Source organism: Salmo salar, chromosome ssa19, assembly GCF_905237065.1.
Source record: "Salmo salar chromosome ssa19, Ssal_v3.1, whole genome shotgun sequence".
In the NCBI taxonomy this organism is placed as follows: Eukaryota; Metazoa; Chordata; class Actinopteri; order Salmoniformes; family Salmonidae; genus Salmo; species Salmo salar.
The window spans coordinates 70,715,263-70,743,082 of record NC_059460.1 but is presented as its reverse complement, the minus strand read 5'-3'; the positions used below and the strand labels follow the sequence as shown (position 1 = coordinate 70,743,082).

At 43.3% G+C, this 27,820-nt stretch overlaps 2 protein-coding genes and 1 long non-coding RNA gene across 21 annotated transcripts in view; 2 read left to right on the top strand and 1 right to left on the bottom strand.

Annotated features, from left to right (window-relative positions):
- Window positions 1–3,948, top strand: part of atp8a2 (ATPase phospholipid transporting 8A2) — a 61,383-nt gene extending 57,435 nt beyond the window's left edge. For 7 of the 8 annotated variants that reach the window (XM_014159473.2, XM_014159472.2, XM_014159474.2 and 4 more), the window contains 2 exons: window positions 2,574–2,668; window positions 2,781–3,948. In XM_014159473.2, coding sequence (XP_014014948.1) covers window positions 2,574–2,668; window positions 2,781–2,875 — 190 coding nt within the window. In that variant the 3' untranslated portion in view covers window positions 2,876–3,948. Of the gene's footprint in view, window positions 1–2,573; window positions 2,669–2,780 lie in introns of those variants that run through there. The other variant, XM_014159477.2, reaches the window with a different exon arrangement.
- Window positions 3,949–4,616: 668 nt separating this feature from the next.
- On the top strand, window positions 4,617–6,268 carry LOC106579519 (uncharacterized). The gene is made up of 2 exons (XR_001322670.2): window positions 4,617–5,829; window positions 6,022–6,268. It is a non-coding gene; the product is annotated as an uncharacterized lncRNA (long non-coding RNA).
- A 5,678-nt stretch (window positions 6,269–11,946) lies between these two features.
- shisa2b (shisa family member 2b) lies at window positions 11,947–27,813 on the bottom strand. 12 transcript variants are annotated; one of them, XM_045702673.1, is made up of 4 exons: window positions 26,603–27,813; window positions 15,386–18,033; window positions 14,698–15,314; window positions 11,947–14,632 (listed from the first exon to the last, which is right to left on the bottom strand). In XM_045702673.1, exons 1-2 carry the CDS (start codon window positions 26,916–26,918, stop codon window positions 17,453–17,455), a joined length of 897 nt encoding a protein of 298 aa, XP_045558629.1. In that variant the 5' UTR covers window positions 26,919–27,813; the 3' UTR covers window positions 11,947–14,632; window positions 14,698–15,314; window positions 15,386–17,452. The 12 variants fall into 12 exon arrangements, with proteins under 12 accessions (XP_045558629.1, XP_045558630.1, XP_045558623.1 ...); XM_045702674.1 differs by having other exon boundaries at window positions 11,947–14,762; window positions 14,982–15,314; XM_045702667.1 differs by having other exon boundaries at window positions 11,947–14,981; window positions 15,047–15,314.
- Between the last annotated feature and the right edge of the window lie 7 nt (window positions 27,814–27,820).

The window sequence follows — 27,820 nt, the reverse complement described above, 5'->3', positions numbered from 1 at the left end:
TCAGAAGTGTAACCTTGGGGAGGCTGGCCCGGGTCCACACACTCTGTGGATCGGATCAGGGCCCCTGCCCCAGTGCCAGGGAAACCCCTCATGTGATTTAATGCCTCATTGGCTGCCTGATCTAGAGAAGTAACCTACCGTGTTCCACAGCGGAATCAGACAATCTGGGAAGAATTCTGTGAAAGCATTCTGTTAGAAGGAAACATTCTGTTCTGTTTGGATACTGACTGTTAACAGAAAGTTTAGCATTGTCATTAGTGAGGAGGAGGATTGAGAGAGAGAGGAAGGCTGAGGATGTATGCGTGTCTGTCTGTGAATTTGTACGTGTTTGCATGTGAGCGTGAATGTTTAGAGTAGAGGAGGGATGACTGTCCTGGAAAACAGAGGGTGTAGTCTTCCTCTGGAGAGGGAGGGGGGGGGCGCTAACATGGCTGGCTGTTTGCCCTGCAGTCACATAATGAGATGGGATTGGATTAACTGAATGTCAATCTGCTCTTCAGTACCAGCCAAGACATATGCCCAGCCCCCTAGCCCCTACCCTACCAGGTCTGGCTCTGGTAGTCACATCAACAAGTTGTCTTGTCTTGGGGTAAGGTCTAGGCAGGGGTTGACTTCAATAATACTAACAGGACTCAGCTATTTACATGGACATTTTAGTCATTTGGCAGACACTCTTATCCAGAGAGACTTACAACTAGTGCAATTCATCTGAAGACAACAACATATCACAGTTGTACATTTTCCCTCCTTTCCTTTATCAGCAAAGTCCGTGTTAGTGGGAAAGACAAGTGCCTATACCATGCCCTAATAGTACAAAATGATCTCCTCTTCTCACTTCCTTGTTCCTTTCCTTCAAGACCTCAGATCTGCAGGTCTTCAAGGTGTAAGCAATAGGGTGGCCTATCCATTGGTTTCACCTATATGTGTTCATAAAGGGAAGGAAATCATAGCCTGGTCCCAGATCTGTTTGTGCTCTTGCCAATGCCTAATGTTGTTATTGTCAAGTCATTGGCATGAGAATGAGTGACAAGGAGTTGGCATGATAGCACAGACAGGATGACATGGCCGTGTAACTTCTGGACCGCATGAGCAGAGCGTGAGTCACTTGATCAAGACTCTCGGAGGTGAGCTGTGTGTCGTAATCTGACCAGAACCTAGAGTGTAATTTTCCGCCGAGCCGTGCTGCGATCCTCTAGCCGAGCCTCTAGCCGAGCCGTGCTGCGATCCTCTAGCCGAGCCTCTAGCCGAGCCGCGCTGCGAACCTCGAGCCGAGCCTCGCTGCTTACTCCCAGGTTTCATTTCAGATGAATCGTCTCACGCTATGTAAACGTTTCACCAATAGTGTAGCAGGCCAGTGACACTCAGGCTAAGCTTCAGAGAGTGTTCGGTCACAATCAAAGACTCCTGAGGGTTATACTACGAAGCAAGCTAGATCTACTCAGGATTTTCTAAAGCCAGCCAGCTTCAGTTAGCTTCACATACCAGCTCAGGCTTCAACCATACTACGACGGTGGATATTGCTGGACCGTCTGCTGTTAACTCTAGCGCTCAATCACACTGACAGCGTTATGGCGCAAAATAGTCCGCAGCATCATCTGGATATGTATGCAACAAAATGTCAATATTCACTTTCTGCTACCATTTCTGTCAGGCTGTTAACGCATACAGTTTGACGCATACGTTCCATAAATCCAACGTATGGTATGCACCACACCGAACGCACAGCAACTGCCTCTGCAACGCAATGCTGCAAACGCAGCGGTTTCATTGGAAATGAATGTAATTCTGGTGTACCAAAATACAATGATCCTGTCAGTGTGATCAAAGCGTACGCACAGTTACAAGCCTGCTACATGTCGCACACGACTAGTCAAACGCCAAAGTCTTCATTGAGACAATGCTGAAACATCAATCCATGGGCGAGTCGGTGGCACATGTTCATTTGTGCTGAAATCAAAATGAAGGAAAAGTTATATTTGAAATTCAGCAGGCTATGGTGTGAAATAGGCTTTTAGAAGGGCCGTCTTTACTTTATTACTTTGGTGTGCTTATCAATGCATGAGCACCTTTTCTTCCCACTCCTATCGATTAAAATAATTGTAGTAGTAGTCATACAGAAGTTTCAAATGCTTCCTCTCATTACTAATAATGTGTTTAGGTATTTTAACATAAAAATAAACACATAGCTTTTTGATTAATAAAATATGGAATCAGTCTTCCTGAAATTAAGGGGATGATGATGGTGATGCAATCTTTGTAAGAGGGAGGGAATCTGATTTACTTTGGTCCTCAACTCGCGGCTCAGAGACTTCATTCAGGATAAATGGAGTTAGCCCTGAGTTAGCCTGCCCCGGAGCAGGTTAGTTCTGAAGGATTCGTTGCCATAGAAATTGACCTGACTAAAAGGTGATCCACATTTGTCGGACTGGTTATCCCTCAGAGTAGTACTTCCACCTGTTGTGTTAACCTGTCATAGAGATATAGAGATTTTCCCTGTGATTGGCGCTATAACCTGTCAATCAGTGGCTGTGTATTCTGTGATTGGTTGACTTACCTGTCCGTCTCTTCTCCAGTCTGAATGAGCGTGCCCACCTGTTGACGCGGGTCTTTAGGAAAACACCCTCCAACGTGGGCCGCAAAAACTCTGTGCAGCAGAGCAACGTGTCCCGTGAGTATCCCTGTCCTTGTCCCAGCCTTGGATTTACTTCTATATAGGTAGGTAAACATACAGTGGTGTACTTACTGTACTTGTCCCTCTCCCTCCTCTTCTCTATCTCTAGATGGCTATGCCTTCTCCCAGGAGGAACATGGGGTGGTGTCTCAGTCACAGGTGTGTCGATCCTACGACACCACCCGCCAACGGCCCAGCATCTAGCCCCTCCCACTGCCCCGCCGCCCCGCCCTCAGCCCACCTGGCTACGGGGTGCTTGGCGAGAGTTGCCAAGGTGGCCACAACGGTTGCCAAGGCGACAGCGGAGACAGACTATGCTGAGTGACCGACCCTGCTGTGGCCTTACTGGAACTTATACTGACTTTGACCTCTGACCTTGACCCCTGGAGATCATTGCTAGGCATGGAACACTGACTAAAGGGAAGGGACCAGACCCGTCTATACTGTCAAACCTGGTCTCCACACACACACACACACATACAATATATATATATATATATATATATATATATATATATATATATATATATATATATATTACACAGACAGAGCAGACACACAGGCATGAGTAATCACAACCACACAAACAGGCATAATAAATCAACCACAGAGACTAATGTGTATCTAATCATAGCATGGACTGGGTTTAGTTTATCCACCTGTGCGTCTTTGTCCGTGTGCATGGCTGTGCTTCTGTATGTATCTGCCATCCTGTCTGTCTGTGTGTGTGTGTGTGCTGCTCGCGTGTGTCTGTGTCCACACTCCCTCACATCTCCCTCTCCTGAGCAGGGGTTTAACTCATCCGTCATCACCGTGGCCATGGGAGAAAGGGAGGAAGAGGAGGGGGGCACTTTAACATAAACACCAAACACACACTGGCCTAGGAGGGATTCCTCTCAGAGCTGAAGAGGGGGATTGGAGAGGAGGGGGCACCCTGTAGACCTCCATCAGCTTCTTTAGCTCTTATTCTCCCTTTCACTACTTTTCTATCTCTCTCTGCTTTTCTCTCTCGCTCTCTCGCTCTCGCTCTCTCTGGATCAGTGACCTCCTCGTCTCTCTCCCCCCTCATCTGCGGCACGTCTCCTCTTCCTGCTCGGTTGAATCTATTTTCCCTTGTATTCCGCCACTGCTGTGATTCCTGCAATCCTGCCTGTCGCCCCAGGAGGCCGAGTTAGCAGCAGCCTGGCTTGTAGTGCTTCCTCTGTTTGTTGGGTTCTCAATTAATCTATGGACTTATTCTTTGTTGAATAAAATGGACTTGTGTCTCTGTCTTTTAATGCCTATGTTTGTTCTACTTTTCTCTGGACTACCCACTATACTTTACCTGGAGTTATTGTTGATGATAACAAATAAACAGGTGCTACATATCTACACTACCGTTCAAAAGTTTGGGGTCACTTAGAAATGTCCTTGTTTTTAAAAGAAAGGCAACATTTTTGTCCATTAAAATAACATCAAATTGATCAGAAATACAGTGTAGAAATTGTTAACGTTGTAAATGACTATTGTAGCTGGAAATGGCTTTTTATTTTTTTAATTTAATGGAATATCTACATAGGCGTACAGAGGGCCATTATCAGCAACCATCAGAAGGAAGGCTATGTTACAAGGGCACGTTGTGTTAGCCTTTTAAAATGATAAACTTGGATTAGCTAATTGATCATTAGAAAACCCTTTTGCAATTAACAAGAAGCAAAGAACTTTCTTCTGAAACTCGTCAGTCTATTCTTGTTCTGAAAAATGAAGGCTATTCCATGTAAGAAATTACCAAGAAACTGAAGATCTCGTACAACGCTGTGTATTACTCTCTTCACAGAACAGCGCAAACTGGCTCTAACCAGAATAGAAAGAGTGGGAGGCCCCGGTGCACAACTGAGCAAGAGGACAAGTACATTCGAGTGTCTAGTTTGAGAAACGGATGCCTCACGAGTCCTCAACTGGCAGCTTCATTAAATAGTACCCGCAAAACACCAGTCTCAATGTTAACAGTGGAGGCGACACCGGGATGCTGGCCTTCTAGGCAGAGTTGCAAAGAAAAAGCCATAACTCAGAATGGCCAATAAAAGATTAAGATGGGCAAAAGAACACAGACACCGGACAGAGGAAGATTGGAAAAAAAGTGTTATGGACAGACTAATCTAAGTTTGAGGTGTTCGGATCACAAAGAAGAACATTCGTGAGACGCAGAAAAAATGAATAAATGCTGGGGAAGTGCTTAAGGCCTTTTGTCAAGCATGGTGGAGGCAATGTGATGGTCTGGGGGTGCTTTGGTGGTGGTAAAGTGGGAGATTTGTACAGGGTAGAAGGGATCTTGAAGAAGGAAGGCTATCACTCCATTTTGCAATGCCATGCCATACCCTGTAGACGGCGCTTAATTGGAGCCAATTTCCTCCTACAACAGGACAATGACCCAAAGCACAGCTCCAAACTATGCAAGAACTATTTAGGGAAGAAGCAGTCAGCTGATTTTCTGTCTATAATGGAGTCACTGGATCTCAACCCTATTGAGCTGTTGTGGGAGCAGCTTGACCGTATGGTATGTAAGAAGTGACCATCAAGCCAATCCAACTTGTGGGAGGTGCTTCAGGAATCATGGAGTGAAATCTCTTCAAATCACCTCAACAAATTGACATCTAGAATGCCAAAGGTCTGCAAGGCTGTAATTTCTACAAATGGAGGATTCTTTAACGAAAGCAAAGTTTGAAGGACATAATTATTATTTCAATTAAAAATCATTATTTATAACCTTGTCAACGTCTTGATTATATTTCCTATTCATTTTGCAACTTATTTCATGTATGTTTTCAAGGAAAACAAGGACATTTCAAGGTGACCCCAAACTTTTGAATGGTAGTGTACTTAAATGAAATTTCATTTCAACTCCATCAATGTTGCGTCAAAAGACAGGTATTCATATTCAAGGCGTTCAGATTTAACTGATTTCAAAGATAAAACACCAGCAGGGGGCGAAAGATTGTATGCATTGTGGAACCCATCATTAGCTTGTGTTTCCCTGGGGAACATATATACTGGTGCACCTTTGTGATAGCAGGTGGTGAAATGTTTGGTGGAAAAGCATTTCACTGGAAGTCCTTCACGGAAGAGGAGACTCTCATCCATACACATTCAGCTCATTTAGGATTCTGGAGACTCAACCGGTAGGCACATGGACATTGTTGTGTAAAATTGTTGCCAGTTAGGTGTTTATTTGTGTTGAGAATTGAGACCAATTGTCTAATTTAGTATATAGTATAATTTAGATAATATGACTACATTAAGATTATATATTTAATTTGAAATGACCTTACTTGAAGTAATGTATATTTCTTTTTGTGTTTTGCCTTTTAAAGGTTATCAACCTAACTAACTAAAGAACTAATTAACTAACTAACTGACTAAAGAAATAAAAGAAGTCAGAAGAAAACTGAGTTGTCCCTTGCGTCCTACAGTCCTTAGAGGCCTTTTTCAAGTTTGGGCAAAGAGCTGCAGTGTGAACCATACACAACTTGACAATCAATAAGCAGTATATTGGAAAGTCCGCATAGATAACATTTCAATAAATATTCTGTAGAATGTGTGTTGTTGCTTCCAACCCTATATGGTGTGTTGTGGTCTGTGTGAAAGCAATGTCTGCCAAATCTGTGTTAAGGACACGTGAGAGCAGGAATGCTAAGGTCAGGGGATTTTACTCCAATGCTTTTTGACTTTTACTTAATAAATCATAATTTAAGAAAAGGCACAATTGAATGGTCTCATGCAAGACAGATTAGCAGTTCAGGTTTAGGTTACTTAATCAATGAGAACATTGAGAAAGAGAGTAGGGTCAGTAAATACACAGTCAAAGTGAAGGCTGAGAGCATGTTGGAGGAGAACACGAGATAAACAGTCAAAATAGTCAACATACGGCCAGTTTCACAGAAAGAGATGGAATACATATACTCCAAGTTAATGTGATGAATCTACATTATAGATGTAAACTGTGAATACGCTACAAGCCAGCCATTCATTACCTGTTAGCATCTCCATTAAACTCCCGTTCCTGATCAGCATGGAGCAGCATGGGGTTCCCACACCCACCTTCCTGGATGTCTCCAAGCCTCCAGCCCAGCTCCAACCTGCAGCCGCTCGTCTCCAATGTGGGGAATCAATTTCTTCTCCCTAGTAGGAGCCTTAGATCCATTTAATCTCCCTCTCTCCACCTACACTTCCCCACCCCACATTCTAGTCCCACTAGTTTCCATAGAGATGTGCCAAGAACACACCTCCTTCACCCTTCAATGTTGTGATGTAAAAATATTGGCAAAATGTATTACTCAGAATAGAAAAGGTCCTACCGGACATTATTAATCAGGATTCCTAAGATATGTTATGTTGATATATATCTTGAGATATATTGGAGACAACATTAGACAACTACTGTAAATAATGGAAAACTATGAGAATGCAAGGAAAACAGGTTTAATCTTTAGAGCAGATTTTGATAAAGTAATGTATAACAATCCTTCACGTAAGATAATAAGTAAGGGTAACTTCTCTTGAGAACTTTGAATTGTCAAGAGCCGTAAAACAAGTTGTTTTTATTTAACAAGAAAAAGCCCATTGAGACCCAGTCTCTTTTTCAAGGGAGACCTGGCCAAGAAGGCAGTAACAATCAATACATTACAGAATTAAAACATACAACAACATGATCCGGACGAAAAATATATATTTAAACTCTTCTGTAACAGTCTCCCATCAACATTTGAAATGAATTCAGTGCCACTAACATATCAAGATGAAGCATGGATTGTAGACTATTCCATGCATCTGGTGCACAAGAAGAGATTGCAGTCTTGCCTAATACTGTAAATGTCCTGGGGACTTTTAAGTACAAACCACCTAGCAGACCGGGTATGGTAACTGCTGGTGGTGAAGGAGACCAGACTACAGAGGTAAAGAGGAATCTTTGTAAATGAACACGTACAGGTTTACCTCTCATGTTGCCCTCTGTCACCATACCTACAGTGCATTCAGAAAGTACTCAGACCCCTTGACTTTTTCCACATCTTGTTACATTACAGCCTTAGTGTAAAATTGATTAATGACAAAAAATTATCATCAATCTACACACAATACCCCATAATGACAAAGCGAAAACAGGTTTTTAGAAATACATTATTTACATACAGTTGTAGTCGGAAGTTAACATACGCCTTAGCCAAATACTAAATATTTAAACTCAGTTTTTCACAATTCCTGACATTTAATCCGAGTAAAAATTCCCTGTCTTAGGTCAGTTAGGATCACCACTTTATTTTAAGAATGTGAAATGTCAGAATAATAGTAGAGAGAATTATTTATTTCAGCTTTTATTTCTTTCATCACATTCCCAGTGGGTCAGGAGTTCACATATACTCAATTAGTACTTGGTAGCATTGCCTTTAAATTGTTTAACTTGAGTCAAACGTTTGAGTAGCCTTCCACAAGCTTCCCACAATAAGTTGGGTGAATTTTGGCCCATTCCTCCTGACAGCTGGTGTAACTGAGTCAGGTTTGTAGGCCTCCTTGCTCGCACACGCTTTTTCAGTTCTGCCCACAAATGTTCGATGGGATTGAGGTCAGGGCTTTGTGATGGCCACTCCAATACCTTGACTTTGTAGTCCTTAAGCCATTTTGCCACAACTTTGGAAGTATGCTTGGGGTCATTGTCCATTTGGAAGACTCATTTGCGACCAAGCGTTAACTTTCTGACTGATGTCTTGAGATGTTGCTTCAATATATCCACATAATTTTCCTCCCTCATGATGCCATCTATTTTGTGAAGTGCACCAGTCCCTCCTGCAGCAAATCACTCCCACAACATGATGCTGCCACCCCTGTGCTTCATGGTTGGGATGGTGATCTTCGGCTTGCAAGCCTCCCCCTTTTTCCTCTAAACATAACGATGGTCATTATGGCCAAACAGTTCTATTTTTGTTTCATCAGACCAGAGGACATTTCTCCAAAAAGTACGTTCTTTGTCCCCATGTGCAGTTGCAAACCGTAGTCTGGCTTTTTTTATGGCGGTTTTGGAGCAGTGGCTTCTTCCTCGCTGAGCGGCCTTTCAGGTTATGTCGATATAGGACTCGTTTTTACTGTGGATACAGATACTTTTGTACCTGTTTCTTCCAGCATCTTCACAAGGTCCTTTGCTGTTGTTCTGGGATTGATTTGCACTTTTCGCACCAAAGTACGTTCATCTCTAGGAGACAGAACGCGTCTCCTTCCTGAGCGGTATGACGGCTGCGTGGTTCCATGTTGTTTATACTTGCGTGCTATTGTTTGTACAGATGAACGTGGTACCTTCAGGCGTTTGGAAATTGCTTCCAAGGATGAACCAGACTTGTGGAGATCTACAATTTTCTTTCTGAGGTCTTGGCTGATTTCTTTTGATTTTCCCATGTCAAGCAAAGAGGCATTACGTTTGAAGGTAGGCCTTGAAATACATCCACAGGTACACCTCCAATTGACTCAAATGATGTCAATTAGCCTGTCAGAAGTTTCTAAAGCCATGACATCATTTTTCTGGAATTTTCCAAGCTGTTTAAAGGCACAGTCAACTTAGTGTATGTAAACTTCTGACCCACTGGAATTGTGATACAGTGAATTATAAGTGAAATAATCTGTAAACAATTGTTGGAAAAATGACTTGTCATGCACAAAGTAGATGTCCTAACCAACTTGCCAAAACTATAGTTTGTTAACAAGAAATTTGTGGAGTGGTTGAGAAATGAGTTTTAATGACTCCAACCTAAGTGTATGTAAACTTCCGACTTCAACTGTAAGTATTCAGACCCTTTGCTATGAGACTCGAAATTGAGCTCAGGTGCATCCTGTTTCCATTGATCATCCTTGAGATGTTTCTACAGCTTGATTGGAGTCCACTTGTGGTATATTCAATTGATTGGACATGATTTGGAAAGGCACACACCTGTCTATATAAGGTCCCACAGTTGACAGTGTATGTCAGAGCTAAAACCAAGCCATGAGGTCGAAGGAATTGTCCTTAGAGCTCAGAGACAGGATTGTGTCAAGGCACAGATCTGGGCAAGGGTACCAAAAAATGTATGCAGCATTGAAGGTCCCCAAGAACACAGTGGCCTCCATCATTCTTAAATGGAAGAAGGTTGGAACCACCAAAACTCTTCCTAGAGCTGGCCACCCGGGCAAACTGAGCAATCGGGGGAGAAGGGCCTTGGTCAGGGAGGTGACCAAGAACCCAATGGTCACTGACAGAGCTCCAATCTTGGTCTCAATATTGAACTCTTTGGCCTGAATGCCAAGCGTCACGTCTGGAGGAAACCTGGCATCATCCTTATGGTGAAGCATGGTGGTGGCAGCATTGTGCTGTGGGGATGATTTTCAGAGGCAGGGACTGGGAGACTAGTCAGGAATGAGGAAAGATGAGCAGAGCAAAGTACAGAGAGATCCTTGATGAAAACCTGCTCCAGAGCGCTCAGGAACTCAGACTGGGGTTAAGGTTCACCTTCCAAAAAGACAACAACCCTAAGCACACAGCCAAGACAACGCAGGAATGGCTTTGGGACAAGTCTCTGAATGTAACGTAACTGAATGTGGAAAAAGTCAAGGGGTTTGAATAATTTCTGAATGCACTGTATATAGCAAACATGAGTTTCGAGGGTTAAAACTATTAAATATTAAGGCATTAAACCTCTCTTAACCTGTTGAGGACAGACGTTCCGCTAGCCAACAGCCAATGGCATCGCACGGCGCGAAATACAAAACCAACTAAAATACCACAATTCAATTTTCTCAAACAATCAACTATTTTACACCATTTTAAAGATAAAGACTCTTGTTAATCTAACCACATTGTCCGATTTCAAAAAGGCTTTACAGCGAAAGCAAAACATTAGATTATGTTAGGAGAGTACATAGACACAAATAATCACACAGCCATTTTCCAAGCAAGCATATATGTCACATAAACCCAAACCACAGCTAAATGCAGCACTAACCTTTGATGATCTTCATCAGATGACACTCCTAGGACATTATGTTATACAATACATGCATGTTTTGTTCAATCAAGTTCATATTTATATCAAAAAACTGCTTTTTACATTAGCATGTGATGTTCAGAACTAGCATACCCACCGAAAACTTCCGGCGAATTTACTAAATTACTCATGATAAACGTTCACAAAATACATAACAATTATTTTAATAATTATAGATACAGAACTCCTTTATGCAATCGCGGTGTCAGATTTTAAAATAGCTTTTCGGCGAAAGCACATTTTGCAATATTCTGAGTACATAGCTCGGCCATCACGGCTAGCTATTTTGACACCCACCAAGTTTGGGACAACCTAAACTCAGAATTACTATTAGAAAAATTGGATTACCTTTGCTGTTCTTCGTCAGAATGCACTCCCAGGACTTCTACTTCAACAACAAATGTTGTTTTGGTTCCAAATAATCCATAGTTATAATCAAATAGCTCCGTTTTGTTCGTGTGTTCAGGTCACTATCCGAAGGGTGATGCGCGAGCGCATTTCGTGACAAAACAATTCAAAATATTCCATTACCGTACTTAGAAGCATGTCAAACGCTGTTTAAAATCAATTTTTTTGCGATTTTTCTCGTAAAATAGCGATAATATTCCAACCGGGCAACGTTCAAAGGCTGAACGAAAAAAATGGGAACTATGGGAAGCATTGGAGTCAACATGTGCCAGCATCCCTGTGGAACTCTTTTGACACCTTGTAGAGTCCATGCCTTGACAAATGAAAGGCTGTTTTGAGGGCAAGAGGGGGGTGCAACTCAATATTAGGAAGGTGTTCCTAATGTTTTGTACACTCAGTGTATGTAGTGTGTATGTTGGCTGCTCATTCCCCAAGACTGTTTTGTGGTTTGGCCCCCGCTTGGGTGTCAGTTTTTACACTTGGAGTGTTGTTTCTGTTCTTCTGGGTTTCGTCTCTAAGCGTGTGTAAATCTCACAACTCCTGCTGCGACCGAGTCAGACATAAGACCAGCACTATGGCAACTGACCTCTCTAACTTAACCATGGAACATTTGTGTTGTGTGAATTTACGGTGGGGGGGCAGGGGGTGCTGTACATGGATGGTTTAAGAACAGATATTGCCCAAACAACTGTGATGTTAGTAATATATCCTTTCTTAAGCCAGCCGCCAAAATCTCAGCTATGTGCTTTTTCCTAATTCTAGAAAAGTATTGGATGGTAACGGTAGAAACTCTGACAGAATGGACAGATGACTCCATGACAGGATGGACACTGTTTAATATTGATTTATTATAATTCATATGAAAAAGGACACTGTGTTTCACAGGGTGCAGGTACACATTCAACCTCAGGATACACACACACACACACACACACACACACACACACACACACAGTTGATCATACAGACATTGTGCTTGAAATACACAAAACACACAGTCAAGTTAGTTCACTTTGGGACACCTATGCATTTCTGCAATTTCATCAACTGGAACTTAGGGTGAGTTGTGTACAGTCCTAATACAGAGACAGTTCTATAACAGGGAACAAAGCAGAAGTGAGTCCAAAATCCGAAAGCCCCCTTTAAGACCAGCTACCCAACATAGTGAGAAGTGTTCCCACTGGGCACAAACTGATTGAATCAACGTTGTTTCAACGTAATTTGTCAATGTATTGTGACTGTGACGTGGAAAATATATAGGATTTTTTTGTCATCGACCTGTTTCGAGGGTCAAATTTCAACCACAGAATTATGTCATCATGGTAACCAAATTTCAACATAGACAAACCTTGTGTAAAATATGTTGAATTTGTACCGTTAAAACACCGTCAGATCTTCAACGTTATATCTACTCAGAATAAAAAAAACAATGGGCTGGGCAGCACCTCTTGCTGGAGAACTAATCTATGTACAGCAACCCTTTAGTCTCCCATCCAGGGTTTAACCAAGCCCAGCTTAGCTATGATGTCACTGACTATTACCAATGTACTATAATGAGAATGATTGTTGAGAGAAACTAGATCAATTCAATGCTGCTATCGAAGTCATTCCAAAGGGTAGGTTTAACAGAGCAAATGAAATGTGACCATACTCATTTATCCTCAATGATGCTATTTAGGCATTTGCAAAGTCATCAACAGCCATTGTTTCAATTCAAATCAGAATTCAGCAACAAAAAAAGACAGCAGAATAGGAATAGGGTTTAGAACAGAGGCCTAACGGGTCCGAGTCCAGACCCGGTACCAGACCCGAGACCAGATCCAGGACCTGAGCGAGTCAGGGTCCAAAATTCTAACTTTTCCCTCGGGTCCGGGTCAGGTCCTGTTTGATTGACATCAGGTCTCAGGTCTATGTAACTACAGCTGATGGACCTGAGTGGACCTGAATGGACCCGACCTCGGCTCTGCATAGCCTGTAGCATATTTATTTTACACTGATAAGGCCTATCCAACATATAAGGATCTATTTGTAACCAGAAGAGCTACTTGGCTAGCAAACATACATTTTTTGGTAACTTGGCTCCAATCAAGTCTGGTCCAGAACCGGACCGGTCTAGGTCTGGTTGTTGTCGTGTCCATTCGTGTTTGGGTCTGATTGTTTTCGGGTCCGTTTGGGTTCAAGGTCCAACTTTTTGGAGCCGAAAAAGACCTCTAGTTTCAAGCTCTAGTTGATCAAAATGAAATTATATTTAGTGATATTGAATTGTGTTTAGTTGTCAACGCAAACATATGTTGGATTCACGTCTCCATTTCAACCAAAAATCTAAGTTAAAGAATAGGACTAAATCAAATCAAAATGTATTTAAAGTGCATTTAAAGTTCGATTTGATTTAGTACTATTCTTTAACTTAGATTTTTGGTTGAGATGGAGACAAACTTAATTTGTAGACAAACTGTAATTAAAGCCAGACTAAATTAGTAACACAGATGGAACTATCCAAGCAGCAGATAAATCTCCTTCAAATGTTGATATTTGGTTGCCTGACTACCCAGACTCTTTGCTCCGGCCAAACGCCACGCCACAAATGTTTGTTTCTTTTCCGCAATGAAGTATGTAGCGATTGATAGAGCAGTGGAAGAATTCAATGTGAGTCATCAGGCAAGATATTTGGTTGTGTTGACATCCAAATACAATTCAATATCACTTTTGAAATACAATAAATAACATATTTATTTGTCGACAAGTTAACAAATTATATGTTGGATTCACGTCGCAACTCAACCATATATAAAAGTTAAAGAATGGAACATTCCAAGCAGTAGATACATCTCCTTTAAAATATTGATATTTGGTTGCATTGTCAACCAAACAATTCAATATTACTTTTGTAATAACCTTAACTTAAGGATAGTTACTCTATTTTACAAACAAATGTAAAGTTCAACCTTAAAATGAGTAACACATCCATGGCCACATTTTTAGGTTAGTGTAACTATACATTATGTAATTAGATAAAGTATGCATGTTTAAGATAGCATTCATCGATCATCATAGGTCTGTGGAGATCTTCACAATTGCTTTAATAATCTGTGCAGAATCTCGAACAGCTCCATGTACTTTTAATGTAATCTCAACTGCCATCAGGGTCATTTGGTTCGGCTTTTAGATGAAACACAGTGATGTCAAGTTAATCTGTAACCAAAAATCAGACATTGTCTTTCCATTAGAATGTGGTTGTGCTTTTAGATGGTTGAAAGCATAGTGATAACACATTGGAAATTCAACTAACTTTGGCTGTCTTTTTGAGTGAATAGAGGCCTAACGGGTAATCTCGATCAACGTCGCAACCAAATATTACCCAATAATCCACATTGAAATGACGTGGTGTGCCCAGTGAGTCTTGTCGATTTTTAGCTGTTCTTTTTCTACCCTGCTGAAGTGAAAAGAACTGTTGGAAATACCCTGAAGCCTTCCAGCACAGCTCCAGTCTACCTTCAGTAATACACACACACACCTAGTACATCTGTTAACATACACCCACTCACCACCACATATACTGACAGTAATACACACACACACCTAGTACATCTGTTAACATACACCCACTCACCACCACATATACTGACAGTAATACACACACACACCTAGTACATCTGTTAACATACACCCACTCACCACCACATATACTGACAGTAATACAAACACCAGTACACACACCTAGTACATCTGTTAACATACACCCTCTCACCACCACATATACTGACAGTAATACACACACCAGTACACACACCTAGTACATCTGTTAACATACACCCACTCACCACCACATATACTGACAGTAATACACACACCAGTACACACACCTAGTACATCTGTTAACATACACCCACTCACCACCACATATACTGACAGTAATACACACACACACCTAGTACATCTGTTAACATACACCCACTCACCACCACATATACTGACAGTAATACACACACACACCTAGTACATCTGTTAACATACACCCACTCACCACCACATATACTGACAGTAATACACACACCAGTACACACACCTAGTACATCTGTTAACATACACCCACTCACCACCACATATACTGACAGTAATACACACACACACCTAGTACATCTGTTAACATACACCCACTCACCACCACATATACTGACAGTAATACACACACACACCTAGTACATCTTAACATACACCCTCTCACCACCACATATACTGACAGTAATACACACACCAGTACACACACCTAGTACATCTGTTAACATACACCCACTCACCACCACATATACTGACAGTAATACACACACCAGTACACACACCTAGTACATCTGTTAACATACACCCACTCACCACCACATATACTGACAGTAATACACACACACACCTAGTACATCTGTTAACATACACCCACTCACCACCACATATACTGACAGTAATACACACACACACCTAGTACATCTGTTAACATACACCCACTCACCACCACATATACTGACAGTAATACACACACACACCTAGTACATCTGTTAACATACACCCACTCACCACCACATATACTGACAGTAATACAAACACCAGTACACACACCTAGTACATCTGTTAACATACACCCTCTCACCACCACATATACTGACAGTAATACACACACCAGTACACACACCTAGTACATCTGTTAACATACACCCACTCACCACCACATATACTGACAGTAATACACACACACACCTAGTACATCTGTTAACATACACCCACTCACCACCACATATACTGACAGTAATACACACACCAGCACACACACCTAGTACATCTGTTAACATACACCCACTCACCACCACATATACTGACAGTAATACACACACACACACCTAGTACATCTGTTAACATACACCCTCTCACCACCACATATACTGACAGTAATACACACACAGCACACACACCTAGTACATCTGTTAACATACACCCACTCACCACCACATATACTGACAGTAATACACACACCAGTACACACACCTAGTACATCTGTTAACATACACCCACCCACTCACCACCACATATACTGACAGTAATACACACACACACACCTAGTACATCTGTTAACATACACCCACTCACCATCACATATACTGACAGTAATACACACACCAGTACACACACCTAGTACATCTGTTAACATACACCCACCCACTCACCACCACATATACTGACAGTAATACAACACCTCTTTCTCAGGAGGGAAAATCAGTGAGGTGGAACAGTTGGCAGACAGCTTTTACTGCGTTATTATTTCTGCAATCTTCAGAAGGTTGCCGATCACAGTTACACGTACATATACACACACACGTACACATACATATACACACACACACACCTCCTTTCAGGCACATTTACTTCCAAGTCCTTGCGTGAGTGTTTTGTGTATTTTAATTTTGGGGGTACTCTTGTGTATATGCAAGTGTGTGTATGTTTCCGCTCAAGGCAGTGAGTGTGTGTGTGTGTGGGGGGGGGGGGGGTAAGGCTGGGGCGTCACAGTCTGTGTCCTGTGTTCACTTCATTAGACATCAACCGGCCTACAGGGAGAGAGGGACTGTTTTTCACATCACACCGCCTGCATTTCCCATTACATACTAAACACTCATATACACACGTCCTCACACACATACACACACACACCTAGTACATCTGTTAACATACACCCTCACCATCACATATACTGACAGTAATACACACACCAGCACACACACCTAGTACATCTGTTAACATACACCCACTCACCACCACATATACTGACAGTAATACACACACAGCACATTCTGTACATATAGTCACATACACACATAGCCACACTGGACACAGCACCCTCACTCGTACTGTACATACACACACTCACTCATTTACAAACACATACAACAAACGCTACACTGACAAACTTCAAGACGTTAAACCCACACTGCTGCGAGTCATTGGCCCTGGTGGGCAGCATCACCCCTCTGTGTGTTGCTGAATGAGGACAACCAGACAGATATACCACTGCCTCCATCTTGGGGTGAGGTCAGCTCACTCACAATCATTACCCTGAGGCAAATCTGCCAAACCTTTACATATCACACACATGTAGGACAGACACACGCAACACACTGTGGCTGGTCAGGCACAGATCCCAGCTTCGGTTTTACGAGTCCTGTGTGTGAGCCTGAGTCCATATCATTCTCTCTCCAAGTTGGCGAGCTCCCAATGTCCCCATAAGGTTTCTCATACAGTCCCCATAAGGCACATAGCCCTCACAAGGTCTGTTACACACAGTCCCCAAAATGGCTTAAACTGTTACTGGAGGGTACTTCTGCTCGCTGGTGACACTGGCCACACTGGTGGGTGGGGGGTAGGGGGACTGCAGCTGTCTGTAGCCCCCCTGGGTGGGGTCCAGGTAGACCCCCTGGGGCGGGGACATGTGGTGGGTGGCGTAGCCGATGTACTGGGGGTGGATGAACTGTCCCTGGTGGGGCATGATCTGGGTGGCCTGCTGGCAGTTGAGCACGGAGAAGTTGGTCGGCATGTTGACGAAAACACTGGCGTCTGGAGGGAGACAGCAGGAGGCCTGGGCACGCATCATGGGCTGGGGGGCCGGGCGAGGCACCTGGGCAGGAGGGGCAGAGGAACTGGACGAGGTGGCCGTGCTTGATTGGCGGGAAGAGGAACCGCGAGACGTGCCCACGCTAGCCATCATGGGAATGGTCTCAAGGAGACGGCCGCCACCAGACCCACCTCCTCCCCCGCCCCCTGACGACAGTTCCTGTTTGGGGCGGAGACAGTGGCAACAGCAAACGGCAACCACAGAACCCACCAGGACGAAAGCCACGAACACAGAGCCCACGATCAGGAAGGGAACGTAGATGGGTACTGTGGAGAGAGGAAGGAAGAAGGGAGAGAGAGTAGGAGGGAGGTTTTCAGTGGTTTGACGATAACACATTTTTAACAAACAAGAGAAAAAATATTTTTTTCTTTCTTCCATTATCAAATATACACTATATATACAAAAGTATGTGGACAAATTAGTGGATTCGGCTATTTCAGCCACACCCGTTGCTGACAGGTGTATAAAATCGAGCACACAGCCATGCAATCTCCATAGACTAACATTGGCAGTAGAATGGCCTTACTGAAGAGCCCAGTGACTTTCAACGTGACACTGTCATAGGATGCCACCTTTCCAACAAGTCAGTTCATCAAATTTCTGCCCTGCTAGAGCTGCCCCGGTCAACTATAAGTGCTGTTATTGTGAAGAAACGTCTAGGCTCAGCTGCAAAGTGATAGGCCACACAAGCTCACAGAACGGGACCGCAGAGCGATGAAGCACGTAACGTGTAAACATTGTCTTGTCCTAGATTGCAACACTCACTACCAAGTTTTAAACTGCCTCTGGAAGCAACGTCACCACAAGAACTATTCGTCTGGGAGCTTCATGAAATGGGTTTCCATGACCAAGCAGCCGCACACAAACCTAAGATCACCATGCGCAATGCCATGTGTCGGCAGGTGTGGTGGAAAGCTCACCGCCATTGGACTCTGGAGCAGCAGTGCAAGCACAGACTGGAATATGTTCCGGGATTCTTCCGATGACATTGAGGAGTACACCACATCAGTCACTGGCTTCATCAATAAGTGCATGAGCTAAAGGGTAGAGCTGCCGCTTTCAAGGAGAGGGACTCTAACCCGGAAGCTTATAAGGAATCCCGCTATGCCCTCCGACGAACCATCAAACAGGTAAAGCTTCAATACAGAACTAAGATCGAATCGTACTACACCGGCTCCGACGCTCGTTGGATGTGGCAGGGCTTGCAAACTATTACAGACTACAAAGGGAAGCACAGCCGAGAGCTGTCCAATGACACAAGCCTACCAGTCGAGCTAAATTACTTCTATGCTCACTTCGAGGCAAGTAACACTGAAACACGCATGAGAGCATCAGCTGTTCCGGGCGACTGTGTCACATTAACAAGGAAGGCCGCAGGGCCAGACGGATTGCCAGGACGTGTACTCCGAGCATGCGCTGACCAACTGGCAAGTGTCTTCACTGACATTTTCAACCTCTCCCTGTCTGAGTCTGTAATACCAACATGTTTCAAGCAGACCACCATAGTCCTGGTGCCCAAGCACACTAAGGTAACCTGCCTAAATGACTACCGACCCGTAGCACTCACATCTGTGGCCATGAAGTGCTTTGAAAGGCTGGTCATGGCTCACATCAACACCATTATCCCAGAAACCCTAGACCCACTCCAATTTGCATACCGCCCCAACAGATCCACAGATGATGCAATCTCTATTGCACTTCACACTGCACTCTTTTCCCACCTGGACAAAAGTAACACCTAGTGTATGTGAGAATGCTATTAATTGATGACAGCTCAGCGCTCAACACCATGGTGCCCTCAAAGCTCATCAATAAGCTAAGGACCCTGGGACTAAACACCTCCCTCTGCAACTGGATCCTGGACTTCCTGACGGGCCGCCCCCAGGTGGTAAGGGTAGGTAACAACACATACGCCACGCTGATCCTCAACACTGGGGCCCCTCAGGGATGCGTGCTCAGTCTCCTCCTGTACTCCCTGTTCACTCATGACTGCACGGGGCTGTAGTGGAGCAGGTTGAGAGCTTCAAGTTCCTTGGCGTCCACATCACCAACAAACTAACATGGTCCAAGCACACCAAGACAGTCGTGAAGAGGGCGCAACAAACCTAGTCCCCCTCAAGAGACTGAAAAGATTTGGCATGGGTCCTCAGATCCTCAAAAGATTTTACAGCTGCAACATCGAGAGCATCCTGGCGGGTTACAACTGCTCGGCCTCCGACCACAAGGCACTACAGAGGCCAAGCTTCCTGCCATCCAGGACCTCTATACCAGGCAGTGTCAGAGGAAGGCCCTAAAAATTGTCAAAGACTCCAGCCACCCTAGTCATAGACTGTTCTCTCTGCTACCGCACGGCAAGCGGTACCGGAGCGCCAAGTCTAGGTCCAAGAGGCTTCTAAACAGCTTCTATCCCCAAGCCATAAGACTCCTGAACATCTAATCAAATGGCTCCCCAGACTATTTGCATTGCCCCCCCACCTCCCCTTTTATGCTGCTGCTACTCTCTGTTATTATCTATGCATATTCACTTTAATAACTCTACCTACATGTACATATTACCTAAATTACCTTGACAAACCGGTGCCCCCGCACATTGATTCTGTACCAGTACCCCCTGTATATAGCATCGTTATTTTTATTTTACTGCTCCTCTTTAATTATTTGTTTCTTTTATTTATTTTTTTCTTTCTTTTTTTTCTTAAAACTGCATTGTTGGTTAAGGGCTTGTAAGTAAGCATTTCACTGTAAGGTCTCGTCTCCTGGATTTTTCCAGGAGAACGCTATCTGCCCCAATGCATAGTGCGAACTGTAAAGTTTGGTGGAGGAGGAATAATTGTCTGGGGCTGTTTTTCATGGTTCGGGCTAGGCCCCTTAGTTCCAGTGAAGGGAAATCTTAACGCTACAGCATACATGACATTGTAGACGATTCTGTGCTGCCAACTTTGTGGCAACAGTTTGGGGAAGGCACTTTCTTGTTTCAGCATGACAATGCCCCTGTGCACAAAGCGAGGTCCATACAGAAATGGTTTGTCAAGATTGGTGTGGAAGAACTTAACTTACCTGCACAGAGCCCTGACCTCAACCCCATCGAACACCTTTGGGATGAATTGGAACGCCGACTGCGAGCCAGGCCTAATCTCCCAACATCAGTGCCCGACCTCACTCATGCTCTTGTGACTAAATGGAAGCAAGTCCCAGCAGCAATGTTCCAACATCTAGTGGAAAGGCTTCGCAGAAAAGTAGAGGCTGATATAGCAGCAAAGGGGGGACCAACTCCATATTAATGCTCATGATTTTGGAACGAGATGTTCGATGAGCAGGTGTCCACATACTTTCGGTCATGTAGTCTACATTAAGACAGGGCTGTTCTATAACAAGCAGAGCAGAGCGAGGACAGAACTTCCTCAGACCATAACCACTTACGCCCTCAGAGAAAACAAACTGAACAAACTACAACAGCAACATGATGAAGTGGTTTATCCTACCATCAAGACTTTTGACATCATTTTGGAAAATACCCTCTTTGCTTGAATTAGTAAAGTTGAGAGACCAAGAGTGAACTGCAGTGAGAAAAACAGATTGTCTAAAAGTTCAAGCAAGAGCTGTTACACTCACGTGTTTTCACCTCACCCACAAACCCAAATGAGAGTGAAAGAGAAATGGAGTGAGACGGTGAGACAAAAGAGAAAAGAGGGAGAGACGAAATTAGAGGAAGAAAGGCAGAGACAGAGGTGGACTAGTGGCGTGTCTCCAGGGGGCCCCAGTCCCTCATTAGAAGTTATTAACTTTGTTTTGATCTGTTCTTATCCTGCGCGCCCAGCTGTGACCCCCCAACCCCCCTCCGCGCCAACCCTGTACCTATCTGTCTGAGTGAGTTTATGCGTGCGTGTGTTTGATCTGTGTTTGTCTGTGAGGGGGGGGATTCTATCTCATACCAAAGTTATGCAGCCAGAACTTATGTGGGTATTCCTGACCTCTTCTCCTATATAAATCCACATCCCGCTATGGCATTTAAGCCAGAATAGTCCCTTATACTGTATAGAGGCAGCATTAAGACATATTGAGAGTGGCATTAATGATGGCTGGTTTGGAGTAATGCAACAGATCACATTAAAGGCCTAATTCCATACATCTTTTCAACATTATATAGGCCAACCTTGCAGTGGGGCTCTAATGCATACTACATCTCTCTTACTGTAACTTTTGAACCATAATAACAGTTGTAACTCTGGAGATAAAGCAGGCTACTGTGTGTTAAATCCGATCATCTGCATGATTCTCGCATGATTAGCATGTAATTCACCCCTCAAAGTACACAGCTGTTTTTCTGCCATCTGTCTAGTGTAAACCAGTTCCAGGAAGTACAGTACCCAGCTAGCACATAACGTTCTGAGAACCATGTGTTTCTTAAAGCTTGGTGAGAGTGTGGTTGTTCTATGGTTATTTTGCATACAACCTTCCCAGAACATTCTGGGAATGGTGCAGGATAGTTGCTTGGCTTTGGAACATTCTCAGCACATTTAAGGAACTTGACCCCCCAAAATATTTTCTTGCTATTTCATTACTTTAACAGACCGTTTCCTAAAAGTTCCAACATGGTTACATTTCATTTCAATCTTGGTAATATTCTAGGAACGTTCTCCAACTGGTTTGACATTGGGAATATTTTTCAATAGTTCAGAGAGCGGTAAGAAAAAACGTTATTCTGTGGGAATCACGTTTCCTACAGGTTTGCTCATGGTTCTATTTAAAGTTATGTTCTCAAATTGTTCCGAGAATGTTAAGACAACTTTCCATAAAAAACACATGAAAACTTTTGTTTTTTGTTATTTAAAAACATATACATTCCATTATCAGCATCAACAAAACTCTCTCTGTCCTCTATCTTGTTAAGTGTTTCAGGTGTGGTGGCGGCGCCCGCTAATTGGTCAAATCTGATCTTAATGAGTGCTTGTTTCCTTTGAAATGGGGACTGTTTGACTAAAATGAACAGCTTTTTATGTGTAAAAAAAACATGGAACGCTAGATCCATCCTCGTGGCACAATTGACTAATTCCATGGATAGAGAACAGAAGATTATAGGTTTGAATCTCACTGATGCCGTCTCACAATAAAAAATAAATGTATTTGCATGATTAAGGCCTAAGGGAGGGGTGTCAAACTCATTCCATGCAGAGCTTAGTGTCTGCTGGTTTTAGTTTCCTCCTTTCAATGAAGACCTAGACAACCAGGTGAGGAGAGTTCCTTACCAATTAATGACCTTAATTCATCAATCAAATACAAGGGAGGAGTGAAAACCTGCAGACAATTGGCCCTCTGTGGAATGAGTTTGACATGTGAAAGTTTTAAGGAAGTTATTCAAAAACTTCCAAATAACTTATAAGCCTCAGAGCGTTAATAAAACCTCCCAGGAATACTTCCAAGGAACCAGAGTAAAATGTTCTCAGAACCTCCCTCCAACCTAAAAAGAAATGTCACTTCTGTTCTCAGAACGTTTAAAAAACGTATTACGTATGCCTTTGTTCCCACAACCAATGTGAAACCAAAAACCTACGTTCCGACAACTTCCAAGGAATCAAAAGTTTTATGCTGGATTAATCATGTTAAGATGTCTTGGTAATGAAGCAGCAGGCTAACTCTTACAGAGTGAAGGTAGAGAATGGCAGTGTAGCCTGCTACAGCATACAGAAAGTGGTTAATAGTAAACGTAAGTGTTCTTTGGGTTTTTCGTTAACTTTTGACCCAACAGTGAGCGCTCATGGGGAATGTTGGCAGCAATGGTCCGAGTGGCAGGATCAGGGCAGAGTTGAGGTGCTTCCTCGCACACATGTACACACGCACACATGCACACACCCGTTTGGAGCACAATGGGGAACTTGTTATATGACAACTGATTTCATGTGATTTATTGTTCCTCTGGTTAAGTTACTCATTTTCCAGTTTGAATATTCCAAAGTGTTATGGGGTGTAACTGTAACCCTGAGAGAGGCAGTGACTCGTTCTGTCATTTTCCTTTTTCATTCTCTCTCTCTCTCTCCTTAACACACACTCTTTCTCTCCCTCTGAGCAACATCAAAAGTCACCAGCTTTTCAAAGGACATTTCAAGGTGTCTAAAGTTTGAAGCTATAGGCACTCATTAGATAAGACTAATTCTGGGACAACAGTCAACTTGACTAGATTCAGTCTAGATACAGTACAAAAGAGGTAGAAGCTGAGGCACTATGACATCAATATTCTGAGCCCATGACCTATTTCCTATTATAAACTGGGTGGTTCGAGCCCTGAATGCTGATTGGCTGAAAGCCATTGTATATCAGACCGTATACCATAGGTATGACAAAACATTTATTTTTACTCCTCTAATTATGTTGGTAGCAAGTTTATAATAGCAATAAGGCACCCTGCGGCTTTGTGGTATATGGCCAATATACCACGGCTAAGGGCTGTGTCCAGGCACTCCGCGTTCCGTCATGCATAAAAACAGCCTTTAGCCGTGGTATATTGGCCATATACTACACCCCCTCTGGCCTTATTGCTTAATTGAACAGCTGTTAGCTTCAATACCTCACAGCCAAACCATACCATGATCAGGTTTAGAGGAGCTTTTCTTTAAGAGAGTTACGTAGTTACTATGGATATGAGTTAGTGCGTAAGGCTCCAGAACGTCATCTAATGTCCTCCTAACAGCATCACATGATATGTGAAAATAGTATATAGTCTGACACAGACACAAGTAAAATGGCTGATGGGAGAAGTGTAGTAATGATGGCTGATGGGAGAAGTGTAGTAATGATGGCTGAAGGGAGAAGTGTAGTAATGATGGCTGATGGGAGAAGTCTAGTAATGATGGCTGATGGGAGAAGTGTAGTAATGATGGCTGATGGGAGAAGTCTAGTAATGATGGCTGAAGGGAGAAGTGTAGTAATGATGGCTGATGGGAGAAGTGTAGTAATGATGGCTGATGGGAGAAGTGTAGTAATGATGGCTGATCGGAGAAGTGTAGTAATGACAGTATCCTGCTGAGACATTATCTATTGGAGAGTATCTATTGTTTCCATTCAGCCCACTAGTCTATTCCACACCTGTTGCTGGACTGGGGCTGGGACAGCCATACTCTGTCTGCAGTAATATTAGCCCCCATCTCTCTGTTCTTGTTTGGGCATATTATGTGTAACTGACTGCTCCTCCTCTCCCCATTCAAATCCCTGGGGTCTTCTCCTTTCCTGAATCCCACACATGTTCCTTCATGTTGAATGTGAGGCTCTGTTTATTGTTCTTAATGCATATACAGTATCCTTTGGGTTATTCATTGACATGGCTGTGTGTATCTTTGCTTTGTGATTAATTGGTTGCCCTGTGCATAAAAAATGAATGAAATGTACAAGCGGTGCCTTGCATGACAAAATACTTCATTTTTTTGCTCTTTGGAGGAAAACCGTCCCCGGTTTAAGTTATTTTGGCCGTTGTCCACTATATGAAAATGTATTTGGCTCTTTCTGGAGTGATAAGGGATGACTGTTTCAACAAATGCCAAGAATAAAACATACTGTATTCTACTCTACAAGAAAGGCATGCTCTGTTAATGTGTAATATCTGGACTAAATGTAGCCAACTATTATTTATCTTTGAAAAATGACCATTGCAAGATTTTTGACTCATAGTAAATGCGCCTCAGCACTTAATATGTGCACTGGAATGTCTCGTCTTCCTATATGCAGCAGCTTTCTGTGTTACAACTGTAGTGAGAAGGTGATGGAAATGTGTTGGAAACATGTCAAAGAGATCAATAACTAATACCTGTTTGGACCTTGAAGATTTTCAATAAATCTGCTTTCAATAAAAACAATGAAGAATTATGACATCTGTTCTTCCAATCACACCCAATTGTTAGGCTAGTACTAACTCACTGCTAAGACATAGATGAGCTTACAATGTGACATTGTTAGGCGCTTCCGTTCCATGCGCAATTGGTCATGGACACCCTATCCAAGCAACGTAAAAAAAAGGCCTGGATAAAGTAAAAATGTGCGTTGAAATCATGTGAATGAAACTAGACGGTAAAGGTCAGGACCATACAGGGGATTCATTCCTAATGTGTTTGGGATGGGAATTAACCGTTCACATAGGCCTATACCTCAGCGGAATCAACACGCAAGCGCAGGGAAATGATTCATAACGCGATTTGTTTTTATGAACAGAGCTGTCAGCGCCGTCGCGAGCCAATGGCCTAAAGATCCGGTCAAGTCCAAACTTGATCCTCGTGGGGACAGTGCGCTGCTCGGGCTCTGCAGTCCCCGCGGCGCGCGTGTGTTGGAGCTAAAACAAACACAGCTATTTATAACGCCACGCAGCACAATTTTCCATTTGTAGGTGCGTGGGCAGTTAGCTGGCTTTATGGTGTCAACTGTCTTCTCTGCAGCTGTTGCTGCCAACTGAACCGCTACGCTAAATCTAAGCGATTTTTAATCTCCCAGATGGATAGTGGTTGAAAAAACTAGAACATACCTTAATGTTTGAAATGGGGAAGAAACTCATAACTCAAACTTTCAATTAAGTATCATTTCTTCTAGGCCTGGGCCACTGTTCCTAAACTTTTATTAAAATTAGGCAATTAGGCCCTCTCTTTCCGTCTCACTCATCTCCTTGAAAATGCAATATTGCTGGCGTAGCCTATTATTAAGTTAAACAATTTAAACTGAGCCAGTTTAAAATCTAATTTAGAAATTACACTATAATTTTTAGCAGACAAGGAGAGCTTTTCAGCCTTGAGGCAGAGCGTTTGGCACAGCTGCTGTGGTCCCTAAAGCTGGCCGTGCTGGGCCAGACAGAGTTCTTACCTGCGCCCGTCTCCTTGTTCTCTTTGCTGTCGGTGCCCGGTTGCTGGGCTTGCTTGTCGTTGTCACAAGTCCCCTGGTCCAGCCGTGCTTCATTCCTGGAGCAGCAGTACCGCAGCTCGCATTTCCCGCAGCAGATGATGGCATCCTCACCATCGAACTTCTCCGGGCACTGGAAGCCCTCTCTCCATGTGCCCTGGGTGTCATGCCAACCGTGACAGTACTCCCCACTCGCCTTCACGTCAATAATAGCCAGGAGCAGAGTCACAACCACGGTGACAGACATTGGGAGACCTCCGCCACCCCACATCCCGACCATGGTGTCCGTGTGCACACTGGGCGCGCTATGAGACAGAGGCTTTCTTTCTCTTACTCTCAGGCTCTAACCTGGTTAACAAAGTGATACGGTGAATGAATGAAATGAAAGAGCGAGGCGACAAAATGGAAACAAAACTAACGACTTTGAAACTATCATTTGACAGTGGAATTCCGTGGGTAATCCTACAGCCTAATTCAATAGATCCACAAATTTGTCACCAAAGCGCTCCCTTTAAAAGTGTCCACTGTTTGAAGTTGATCACAAGATTCCAAGTAGCGTTAGTAACGCTCGTTGAGAAAATAAAACATTATCAAATATCCAGAACATAAATAGACTACATTTGGCTCCAATCTTACAAATAGCCTATTATTTCATAGCGCGTCTTTCAATCTCAATTTCACGGTTGTGAGCTCTCGGAGCCCCGGGTAAATCCAACATCAATCCAGGCTGAGCGGAATCCCTCTGGCATGGAAGCGAGGCTGTCCATGGTCTCCTGAAAATACGCTTCTCGGATGACTTTCCCCCAGAGATGCAGCGAAAGCAACACTGGCCTTACATGTAATCCATACGTGCCATGCGAGTATTCTCACGGATTCTCCCCCTGTCCCTCTGTCCAGTCCACCAGCCCAGCAATTTGTTTTTATCCTCTTCTAATGTGTCATGAGGTGAACTTCTCAAAACTGTTCTACAGTAGACTAAAGTTTTGGAAAATAGACCATGAGACTAAAATCGAATAGAGCATGGCAGTCACAGTCTCTGGTGCTCATTAAGGATAGGCTACGCCATAAAGAGACGTGCAAGAGATGTAAACTTTTCACCCATTCATACAGTATTGCCTCCCATGCTCTCACTCCGAGTCCATCTATGGCGAGAGTGCCTCGAATGAGAGGTGGGCTACTAGT

Coding starts and splice junctions, on each gene's coding strand:
- shisa2b (XM_045702663.1), bottom strand. CDS start 26,918: ATGGTCGGGATGTGGGGTGGCGGAGGTCTCCCAATGTCTGTCACCGTG. Junction 18,034..26,602: donor GAACAAGGAGACGGGCGCAG/GTAAGAACTCTG, acceptor CTCTCTCCACAG/TACCCATCTACGTTCCCTTC.